The following is a 12,552-nucleotide window of genomic DNA, read 5'->3' on the forward strand; positions in this document are numbered from 1 at the left end:
GCCAATGTGATCAAACCACCTGACTACCTCTGATCAAGTGGCATGCTTTTGCTTCCTCTTCATGTTACGCAATGCCACGTTTGTTTTTTCTCGGTTGTCTTTAACTCTGAGCTGACATTTGGGAATGAGCAATGACGCTGTCTCTTTAATTTGGAATTTTGTCCAAAGGTGGACATACGTATTATTATAGAGTGACTTTCAGCAGTATTGCAGAGATTCACTTACGTTCCGTCTGTCAAATTCTTTCGCCTATTTATTCATGTATAGTTCGTTTCTCATTAAGTCACAGAGCATTTTTTTAAGCATATGCTCATTTAGTATCCCAGCTCCAGCCTAAAAAGGTATTTCCCTCTAATATTTGACTAACTTCAGTGAAGAGGTCCTTAAATGCTTTTCTTGTTATGATAATAATAGTTTGTAAAAAGGCTTAAACGTTAAGCAATTAAATAAGTTGACTTTCAGATTTTAATAATTCATAGGCATGATGTGTTCCTTAAAATGGGTACAAAGGCTTATTGTGATTTTTTTTTTTTTTTTTTTGGCCAGGAATCTCTGAAATATTTGGATTTTCATATTTGCTGGAAAATAAAATTTATCTTTTATCTGTCAGATCCAGGAATTTGACCTTATTGCAAGTTATTTATTTGCATGAAAATAAAGAGCTGGTTGCATGGTTTGGCTGAAACTATGAAACTAAGATATGTAGGATTTCTGAGTAAGAGAGGCAGAGGCGTTTGTACTTGTTATGTACTTGCCTGATATTTCCAGGAGTGAGAACAGAGTCTGAAGCATAGGAGGTGGTGCTCTGCTCTCTTTGGCTTTTACTCTGACCTGGAACAATGTCATCATTTCTTAGCACTGAAACTCTGTCAGACCATAGTGAAACTAAAACTAAAACTAAGAATTTATCAACAAAACAACACGAAGGGCAAATATTTGCAGTTGGCAGTGAACAGAAAGCCCTGTCATGAAAAAGAGAACAGTAGTTCGGGCATGGAAGTCACGGTAGTCAAAAACGAAGAAAGAAAAGGTGGGGAGGGAGGCAGTCTCGGGGAAGGGAGATCACCCACCGTTAACAACTGCACAGGCGAGGTTTGTAACCAAGAGCAGTAACGTTTCTCCTGGATTTTGGTTTCCACTACCCACATCCACCCAGGAGAGCCACTCCGGACTTCTCAGAGCAGTCACTTCTAATGCAGCTTTCTGAACTGAGGGGACAAAAAGTATCATTACTACTAATTCAGGACCACAAAAATGAGTGTATTTTTAAAAATATACAACCTCATTTCTCTGAATTAATTAATATAGCCTGTTAGTCATTTAATAAAGTCTTCTGCTAAAGGTTTTATAGACTGGAGCATATCATGATTGGTGTGACATTGGAAAGGTGTGGTAGAGGTGGAAGTGGACCTGTTTTCTACCTTCAGAAGTGATATTCTGCCCAGAATTTTTCCACTTTGGCCATGGAGAAAAAGCAAAAGTTAATGTTTAACTTAATACCAAGCATGACTTAAGTAAAATATGTGATTCTAGATAGTTTAAGTTGGACTTTATGTCTTCCAAATGAGAATGTAAGACTCACAAACATATGTCAGGGTTTTCCTCTGAAATTAAGTTGCCTTTTACGTAAATCCTTAAAGGACCAAAGATCTGCTCTTATCACAATTGGCTTGGCAGCTCCAAAAAAGAGGAAGCATGCAGGACAGGAGAGAGTGAAGAACAAAATTCAGCTGTTTTTAAATTTTTATTTAGTCCTGGTAATGCTTCTAAATTTTTAATCACAGAGGGGAAAACTGCATCATCTCATTATTTTTCCATGTTCATGTATGCAGATGACTGGTGGGTGTATTCCAAGTTCACTTGTGAAAGAAGCAGCTCTTGGAGATGCCTTATAGACTTTGCCCTGGATCCTAGGGTAACTCTGACATGAGTCAGCAAGGCCTTGTAGGGTCCAAGTAGGCTCCAGAGAGAAGGATGCTTGACCATGTTTTGATAAAGTGCTATTTAGAACAGCATAAAAAATGTATCTTTATTTTATGGTCTTCTTTTGGCTTGTATTTTTGTGATGACATCATTTATAAATTTGCATATTGGTCTAAGTATACTCTGTATTTTTCTTGCACTGAGATCATGTATTTCTATTGTGGTTTCCACAGTATAACAAATTAATTTGCTTTGTCCCAAGAGCAAAACCATAAATCTGATGCTTTAATATAGACATTTTTTAGGTTACCTATCCTAGCTGATTTTCAAATTATCACATCCTTCTCTTTTTACCAGTTTACTCTCAGAGATTTTTATTTTATTGCTTCATTTGTTTTTAACAATTTTTCCCAATTGTAGTAGAGAATTTCAGGTTTTTCGTATGAGCTTTTTCATTATTCTATAAATGTTCTTATTACTTTAGACCATGAACATGAATTCTGGTCTTATTATGAAAACAATACTTTTCTTCTCGCTGACTCAAAAGATAGTAAGTCAATCAGCAAATGTTCACTAAGCTAGGTATAGTTTTGAATGCTGGTAATTTAACAATGACAAGACAGAGTTCCTGTGATATCGGAGACAGACTTTCAGCATATATATGGGGGGATGAGGAAGCATGGTGCCTAACTGAGAGGGGAATGTACTGGGAATGTTCAAGGGACGGAAGGATGGTTAGCATGACTGAAATGTAGTGATCAAAGAAGAGGACGGATGGCAACGAGGTATGAGAGGCAAGCATGGGCCTACCTTGGCAAAAGTTTGATTTCTTTCTAAACATAATTGAGTCTTGGAAAAGGAGTTGGGATTTCATTAGAAGCACAGTGAGAAGCCTCTGGAGAGCTCTAGACCAGGAAATGGTAGGACTTCATTTATGCTTTGAAAAAAATCTCTCTCCCTTTCTCCCCGTCTCTTCCTCCCTCCATTTCCCCCTCTCTTTCCTTGGTGAAGGATGAGTTGAGAATGCAGCAAGAGAAAAAGAAGGGAGACCAGTTTAACTGGTTTCAAGGTTTGCAGCCCTGAAGTGAACAAGGATGGAGGATTGAATTAGGATGTTAACAATGGAGGTGACATTGTAATCAGATTCAGGATGTATTTTTGTTTTTATTGAAGGATTTTGGGGAGATTATAAAAGAAATAGAGGGGTGTGTGTGTGAGAGAATGAGTGAGATGATTCCTTATCTATGAAGCATATCAGTATGTCAAAAGAGTTCAGTTAAACTTTCCTTCAGCTTTGAACTCTAAAAGAATATAAATTAGTTTAAATGGTATAGTATTGTCTTCTGTAACACTTTTATAAAAGATAAGGAAATTTTGTTCATATGGTTAGTTTTGATATTAACCCTAATAAGAGCCAAAAGTGTAATGGAAATTACTCTGGTAGAGCATTTCAAAAAATACAAAATGATGTAGAGATGGTTATGGAACTTTTAGATGATTTATTTAAAGATAAAGGCCTGGCATGGTGGCTCGCATCTGTAATCCCATCACTTTGGGAGGCTGAGGCAGGCAGATCACTGGAGCCCAGGAGTTCAAAATAAGCCTGGGCATCATGGCGAGACCCTGTTTCTACAAAAAAATACAAAAATTAGCTGGGTGTGGTGGTGCACGCCTGTGGTCCCAGCTACTCAGGAGGCTAAGGTGGGAGGATCACCTGAGTCTGGGGAGGTGGAGGCTGCAGTGAACTTTGATCATGCCACTGCACTCCATCTTGGATGAGAGTGAGACCCTGTCTCAAAAAAAAAAAAAAAAAAAAAAAGAAAGATTGAAAGAAGAGAAGACATGGCTTTCATTCTCTAGGAACTTACAATCCAGTTTTAGAAACAGGGCTTACCCACATGTAATCAATTAACTATAAAAAGTAGTAGAGAATTCAGTGGCTGCATGAGTGATGAAATGAGCCACTATACGATGCCCAAGAAGGAGGGGATCAGTGCAGGCCTCAGTGCTCTGGGAACACCTCGTGGACAGAGCTAATATTTAGCTGATATGGTGCAGATCAGCTGTACCAGTTGTTTACGGTTTGAATTGCTTTCACACAGGCTAATTAAGCAACTGTTCCTATGAACCCACCAAGCTTCCCCTTCTGAGGCTAGCAGGACCCCATCCTCAGGATTTCCCAGCCTACTCCCATCCTCTAAAGAAGCAAACAAAAGAATAATGCCTGGACTCTCAAGGGGCTTCCAGGACCACCTCCTTCTAGTGCTGTGGCCAGTGTCCATTGGGAGTGGTTGGTGCCTGAGCTGAACTAGTTGTTAAATATTTTTAATATCCGTCCTGCCAGTGGAGAAAGTGGAGCCTGAAGCAGATCTTGGAAGCAAAATACAATCTGGGTTCCTATTGGGAAGAAAGTACACTTGTGCCTTCAGTAAGCATGTATTCAGCCAGGCACGGGCCTACCAAGATGAGTAGGACATGCAAACTTGGCTTGAAGGAGTGTAATCCAGGGATGGCCAAAGCAGGACTTTGAATATTGTGTTCCCATGTCCTGAGAAAGCACAGGGGATTATAGAGTACTTCAGGATGACAACTCAGCCTCAGAGGGTGGCAGAAAAGTTAAGTCCTGAAGCATTATGGGAAGTTCACACACTCAGTATTGGACTCATTAGAAAGACTGGGAAGCAGTGGCTATAATACCATTTCTATTGGACATTTGTGCAACCCCCAAAATTTGGATGAGGCACATAGGCTAAGATTATCAAGAGATTCATAAGTCAAGATTTAGAATTTGAACTATATACTAGTGAAAGGCCATTGACCAAAGGCTGTTTTAGGAGAATCAATTAGGTTGTAGTCTGCATATCATAAGCTCTATTTTCTTTGAAGTTCCTAGGTACTCAGTAAATATTTGTGAAAAAAATGAATGAATTAACGACTAGGAAATCACCCAAAGTAGCAAATCTATTTATGGGAATTTTCCCACTACAGGTGACATGCCCCCAGATGAAACCAGAGGCCACCAACATTGAAAAGGTGATGGAAGCACAAAAACACTTCTAAAAACAGTAAAGACGTTGGTAACTAAGAAGTTTTAATTATAACCTTCTGCTCAAAAAAGGAATGTACCCTTACTGCAATTGCACACATTACTGGTTGTCGTAGTTCGTTTGTGTAGCTACAAAAGAATACCCGAAGCTGGGCAATTTATAAAGAAAAGAGGTTTATTTGGATCACAGTTCTGCAAGCTGTACAAGAAGCGTTGCACCAGCATCTGCTTTTGGTGAGGGCTTCAGGAAGCTTCCACTCATGGAGGAAAGGGTAGGAGAGCTGGTGTGTACAGAAACCAGGGGGAGGTGCCAGGCTCTTGTTAATGATCAGCCATCAGGCGAACTCCCACAGGAACTAATACAGCAAAAACTCATTCCTTATCACCAGGATGGCACTAAGCCATTCATGAGGGTCCACCCTCATTATCTAAACACCTTTTATTAGGCTCTGCTTCCAATATTGGGGATCAAATTTCAACTTGAGGTTTGCAGAGTCAAATATTCAAACCATAGCATTGGTATAAAATAGATGTATAAAACATGTTTGCTCTAGAAAGTAGTAGATATTTTCTTGAATTGTTATTCTCTATATCAAGTTGTACATAAAATGCAATGGTTACATTTTAAAGAAATTTGGTGAAGGTAGGCTAGGCGCCATTGCTCACACCTGTAATCCCAGCACTTTGGGAGGCTGAGGTGGGGGGATCACTTAAGCCCAGGAGTTCAAGACCCCTGGGAAACATGGTGAAACCCCATCTCTACAAAAAAAAAAAAAATTACTGGGTGTGCTGGCACACTTCTGTAATTCCAGCTACTGGGGGCCTGAGGTGGGAGGATCACTTGAGCCTAGGAGGTGGAGGTTGCAGTGAGCCAAGATTACACCACTGCACTCCAGCCTGGGTGACAGAGCGAGTCTCTGTCTCAAGAAGGAAAGAAAGATTACATTGTAATGTTAAGCATTATCTATTTTTTTTTTTTACAATGAGGTATATCCAAACCAAGTATTTGTATTTACTTGAACTATGTAATAACTTTTGAATAATATCTTTTCTGCTATATTTAATAAGATTAGTTCCACTGTCCCTATAGTGACTTTTTCAAGGTCACCTGTGTGATGATGGAGCTGGGAATACTCTGGGGAGAGAGTCCTCATTTCAGCTGTATTTTGCTTCCTTCCCACACAGACATCTGCTGTGCCTCTTACTCACTTTTAGTTGCTGTTTTGGATTTTATGCCCCTTTAGTCAAAACTTATTATGCCACAAGATAGATTTATTTGTTTCCTGAATTCTTTATTTTTATTTAAGGTTTCTCTGTGAAATCGTAGGCATATTATATCACATTTGATTGTCAAAATTTTAGGTGTTTGATTTTTCAAAGCTGACCTTCATATCATATTTGTGTGGGCTTATGTGACTATAGTAAAACTTTTTTGTGCCTTTCTTTAATACTTGCTTATAAGAAGTATACGTGTAATTCCAGCACTTTGGGAGGCTAAGGCAGGATGATCACTTGTGCCCAGGAGTTTGAGATCAACCTGGGCAACACAGGGAGACTCTGTCTCTATAATTTTTTTTTTTAAGTTTGATAGTGTGCACCTATGGACCCAGCTATTTGGGAGGCTGAGCTGGGAGGATAAAGGCTGGGAAATTGAGGGTACAGTGAGCCCTGATTGCACCACTGCACTCCAGCCTAGGTGACAGGGCAAGATGCTGTCTCAAAAAAAATAGTAAAAATATTACAATGATTGACAGAAGTGTAATCATTTCAATGGTGGCTTTGAGCTAATGAATTGTTTCTTAAAGCTATGTGAAAGCCAGCTGTGTAATAGTACAGATTATAAATTGAAACTGTGTTTTTGATGAGTTTAAGTGTTGCTGACATACAGTTTATTTAAATTTCTGTCTTTTTTTTTTTCTGTACTCTTTACCTTCCTCAGTCATCAATGAGTTCCAAAAGGGGGCTTTGAAGTAAATCATAGATTCTGTTTGACACTGTGGGAATTTCCATATCCTAGTACAGCAACTCTATTAAATAAACACATTGTGTACTTAAATTGGATCTCTCACAAGTCACAAATAATATATTAGAACTAGAGCTGAAGTATCTTTCTATTTGCTACTTTTGTGTCATACCTTTCTAGATTATTGGCTTTCTGAAGGATATTAGAAAGCATCTTCTAAGATACCTAGTAAAACAGAAGTACATAGAAAAATTTGTGAAAATCTTTCCTTTTTGAAAACCACTGGTTGTTACATATGAACTTTTCCCCAGAGTTACAAAAGAAAAAGATTATTTTTCAGGAATAAAAGACAATTAACAATTTTATATGAGTAAGGTATATATTTCACAGATTTGTCTATACCATCTATAATACATAATCATTTAAAAATGGCTTATGATATTCAGCTTTTTATGCATTCTTACAGCATACATTTTGACAGACTAGATGATTAGTGATGACATAGGATAAAGTATACTTGGGATTGTGTAATAAATACACAGTATGAAAAGTCTAGTTAATCCTTTATGTCAGCGCCTCCCAAAGTGTATTCTGTGAACTACCACATCAGAAGAATCGCCTGGTGTGTTTTTAAATGATGTAGATGGTTAAGCTTTACTCCAGACCTCCTGAGTTAAAATCTCAGAGGTGAGAGCCAAGAATATTTATTTAACAAGATTAAGCATAGTCTCTAAGTAACCCTTAAGTGCACTTAAGTATGATAACCACTGCTTTGTGTTGTAAGAGGCTGACTTTACTGAAGAGTCAGAGCTGAATATGTAACATCAGCACATAAGAGCATAAAAGTAAAAGAAAACCCTTCACATTTTATTAAGCTTCTTCTTATCCAGGTTAATTCAGTGCATTGCCAAAATTCTATTTAGAGGCAATTAAAGTAGCTGAGACCACATGGGACATGTGGGAATGGAAGATACTCTGCCAGCAAATGAGCCCTTCTGCATTTCTTATGCATCACCTTAAAAGTAAGAAAATGTCTGTGCTGTATCACAATGAAGTTTTAAACCATAGCACTTAGAATAAATTTAAGTTTCACTTCCAAAAACTAATAATTACTGTGCACCTATATAGAGTCCTTTTATTCATTGTTTAACCTTGTCACTTTCTACTGGAAATCCAAGGACCAAGGTACTATAAGACAATGTTATGAAAATGTGTCCCCAAATTTTTTAAAAGTCAGAATTTCATTCCATTGTTGAGCAGTCAGCTTGAACAGCAAGATTGTTCTGAATGATCTGATCCTTCCTTGGAATTGAAGGCTAGTACAATATCTTGGCTGAATCCCACTCTCCTGCTTAAAATGTCATGTAGCACATGCGAGATGATTAACAAAATTCTTCTGGCCTCATTAAAAGTTCTTAATATATTGACTAATGTGAAGTGTATCAAATATTAGATACTCTATATTTTAAAATTATATATAAATCTGTAAAATTAATTATTCAATAAGTTTATTTCAAGAAAGTAAATAATGAATTCTGTAAGTCTACATGTTCTTTCTTCTTGTTTTATCATATATACATAGATTGAAGAATCAGTCTTTTCTCTGGTATTGATTTGTCATACCCACCAATCAATTCTTTAAAGAATTAAGCTGTGATCTAGATGGACATGCCAATTGCCATTCTTATTTTAAATGTAACCCATGCAGTTACAGCTACATGCCAAAACCTACCCACGGACATTGTCAACTAATGGACTGTCCTGCTTCCTGGCCCATCTTGGTCTTAACCACTTCATCTGGCATTGGGAACAGATCTATTCTACCTAGGATCACAAGATAATTTAAAGGTGGAAAACAAGAAGGAAATAAAAAGTAAAGACAGTAAACACATAAAAGAAATGTATGAATGTCTATAGCAAATTCCATATTAATTATTATCAACAATAGCTATCATTTATTGAGCCCCTATTATCTGCTAGATTCTGTAATGGCACACTGCATACCATTTCATTTACTACTGACATTAGCTTTGTGAACTGAATATTAAAATATGCCTTTATTGGATGCCTACTATTCCAATACACTGTTCTCAGCGACTTATATATATGACACAATCCAATCCACAGAATTCTATACATTTTATATACTAGGAAATTGAGACTTTTTTTAGTTCAGTAATTTCCTCAAGGTCTCACAGCTCATGGCAAGTGATAGAACCAGGATTAGAAAGGCAGTTCTAAGCCCATTTTATAATGCTGGCTCTTTAAAGAAAGAGATACCTAAAAAAAGGAGACATTGGAGAAATTTAAAGTGGGTTCTAAGATTTTCCACAATTGGAAAAAATTGCTGACTTGGAATATTTCAAGCAAGATTGTTACTTATGACCCACACTAAAATACGTTTTAGGAAATTAAAAAAATTAAATGGAAGAAAAAAGAAACAATTTTTAATTAATAAATCTATAAGAAAATGAGAAATATTTCATTGACTTCAGGGTTGGAAAGCATAAAATAAATGGAATAAGGATCTAAAAGTGGAACTTCATACTTTTTGATTTCTATAACAAGCTTGAGAAAATTTTCAAAAACAATGACAAAATGTTATCCTTCTATATAATATTAAAAAATACTTTTGAAACTCTAAAAGGACAAAAAATGTGAATAGACAAATCAAAGAACAAATGTGGTAGACAATAAATATATGACTAAGTTTTCAAACTCTTCAAAAACGAAAAAGGCAAACCAAAACCACAATGATCTACGTATCAACTAAGCAAAGCAATTTGAGTTTATGATTGTGTTGAGGTGGTCTCTTCGGCAAACATTCTTTTCAGTTAGCAACTCTTCTGCAAAAATGTCTTTTCAGTTAGCAACTTTCAATGTGTACAATGTGTGCCAAAAATCTACATTCTTTGACACTGTTAATTCACTTTTAGGAATTTAAACAATGGACACAATCAAGACAGGGACAAAGATGTACATACAGGAGTTTTTATGGTAGCGTTGCTTAAAATAATGAATATTAAAGGCACCAGTTTTGTACAAATGATTGGGAAATGTTAAAAACAATGATAATCTATCCATTGACTGTTATATGATATATAAAATATCTTTTTAAACTTTTGAGTGGTATAGGCTATACTAATTTTGTAATGTTTATTTTTAAAAGTGAAACACAGAATATTATTTCAACATCGTGAAAGCATTACCTACACAAATGTGTAGAGTATATGTAGAAAAATTCTTTTTTTGTTTGTTTGTTTTTGCAACAGAGTTTCACAACCGTAGCCCAGGCTGGAGTGCAGTGACATGATCACGACTCACTGCAACCTCTGCCTCCCAGGCTCAAGCAATTCTCGTGCCTCAGCCTCCCAAGTAGCTGGGACTACAGGTGCACGCCACCACACCTGGCTAATTTTCTGTATATTTAGTAGAGATAGGGTTTTACCATGTTGCCCTAGAACTCCTGAGCTCAAATGATCTGCCTTCCTTGGCCTCCCAAAGTGCTGGGATTACAGGCGTGAGCCACAATGCCCAGCCTTAATGTAGAAAAATTCTTGAAGAAAACACATCAAAATATGCAGTGTTAAGTTTGATTAATGGGATTATGGTTGCTGACCATAATTTTGTTTTCTTTTATAGTCATTTTCAAATGTCCTATATATATATATTATATATATATAAAATGTATGTGTGTGCGTGCACATTTTCACAGTAGAACATGAAATCATCATATATAGAAATATATGTGTGTGTGACACACAAACAGATTTGTCTACTTCCGTTACATAAAGGCTAGGGAAGGCTATATTTTACATATATATCCTTTTTAAGAGAAGGGAGATTATAAGAGCAAAAAAGGCATTGAAAGGACATAGACATTTTGTAGTTTTGTACAAATACTTTTATGAAGTAAGTATTTCTATGTTTCTTAAGGTTTATAACCTAAATGATTTTTTTTAATAATCCATGCTTTAATAGCTCTTCAATCAATTTGAGGGAGAAAACATTATGGGTTACATTTCTACTACTTAGTTTTTACTGTGAAAGATTTAGTGTTATAATTTCTTACAGGTGTAATCAACATTTAAACAGCAAGTATGGTGATTAATTAAGAACAGCTGAGAGAGGTTTCATCTGTCTTGGAAGGGGTCCAGGTTTAAATCCCACTCAAGGAGATATGTCAATATCAGCTAGTAACAGTCTACATGCTGTTATAGAAACAGAGGGACAAATGTTGTCTTTGAAGCCTACCATTGCTGTGAAGCTTAAAAAAATATTTTTTCTTTGCACGTTAATCCTGATAATTTTGATAGAGATATTGCTCTAGATTCACCTACTGAGTATAATATTGATACAATTTTGAAATAATATAACCATACCCTTAAAAGTCACAGCTCTTGGGTTAGCAACATTAAAGAAAAGAAATCTTGGTATTCCACAGGTGGCAATGCCACATGGTTCAAACTTTGGGCCCTGCCCCTAACCAAAAAAGGGAATTGAGCATCAAGGCAGATCAGAACATGAGCGTTGAGCCAGGAATGTGACTGCAGTAGCTTCATCCCAGGCAGGAAGCAGCAGCCATTCCTATATGTCAGTCAACAGTGGAAAGGTATTTAGCACCTTTGGGAGAACTTGGGGAAGTAGTAATGAATGGTGGTAATGAATGGTGGTCTCTGTGGTAAGACTTACCAGTTACCAATTTCAGGTCTGCCACTTCTTACCCCAAAATATACAGATGAATGATTTAACCTTATGAGGCCTCAGTTTTTTCATTTGGGAAGCTTAAGAAGATTAAATAAGATTATAAATGTGCTTGGAATATAGTAAAGTTAGCTATTAATATCATGGTAAAAGGTGTGAGAACAAAATATATAAGGTGCAAGGTCTCATTCATTCCCTCAAGGAGCTGACAGTCTATTTGAATAGCCAGAGGGTATACACACAAAAGCAAATTGTATATTGTAGAGTCTCTTGAGTAGACAGATGACTTAAAAGAAAAAGCAAGTTTAGATGGCATGTAGCCTCCTAATTTGATGTTATGTCAGTCCATGTTGTGTAAGAAAAAATTTAAACATTTCAATGAGGAATCACTGAAACTGAATAAATACATACGAATCATGTAAAAATGAAGAATTGCCTTGCTTGCTCAATGCACCTTGTAGCAAGTGTTCATCTTAAGACATAGTGAAAACCACTATAAACCCAATCAAAACACATATAATTAATTCTCTTACTTAAAACCATAACCAGAAGAGATGGCTTTTGGTCAGACCAAATCTCTGTAATGACTAGATTATTAGTACAAAATTAACAGTTATATCTATGAAAAAGATACTATCAGTGGAAGAAGCTCAATTACTAATATATCCTATGATTATCATATGTGAAAAAAAATAAACCAAATCTAAGTGGAGCATCTCCAGCTGAAGAGAACTTATCTTGTAGGAATGCCACAGGATTTCAAGGTAGACCCAAGTTCTCACCACACTGCACATTACATGCTGGGCTCCCATTTTGAAGGTTGCCAATGAGAAATGGCACAACCTAAACACCTTTTATCTGAAATTCTTAACATCTCGTAGTTTCACAATCTTGCCCTTTAATTACTGAGACAATG

General features: G+C 36.6%; 1 protein-coding gene across 50 annotated transcripts in view; it reads left to right on the forward strand.

Annotated features, from left to right (window-relative positions):
• Nucleotides 1-12,552, forward strand: part of ANK2 (ankyrin 2) — a 698,346-nt gene that overhangs the window by 460,981 nt on the left and 224,813 nt on the right. For 4 of the 50 annotated variants that reach the window (XM_058436647.1, XM_058436650.1, XM_058436669.1 and 1 more), the window contains exon 2: nucleotides 4,912-4,956. The exons of the other annotated variants lie outside the window; for them this stretch is intronic. In XM_058436647.1, coding sequence (XP_058292630.1) covers nucleotides 4,912-4,956 — 45 coding nt within the window. The remainder of the gene's footprint in view (nucleotides 1-4,911; nucleotides 4,957-12,552) is intronic. 50 annotated transcript variants of the gene reach the window in all.

This window comes from Hylobates moloch, unplaced genomic scaffold, assembly GCF_009828535.3.
Source record: "Hylobates moloch isolate HMO894 unplaced genomic scaffold, HMol_V3 SCAFFOLD_3, whole genome shotgun sequence".
Lineage (NCBI taxonomy): Eukaryota > Metazoa > Chordata > Mammalia > Primates > Hylobatidae > Hylobates > Hylobates moloch.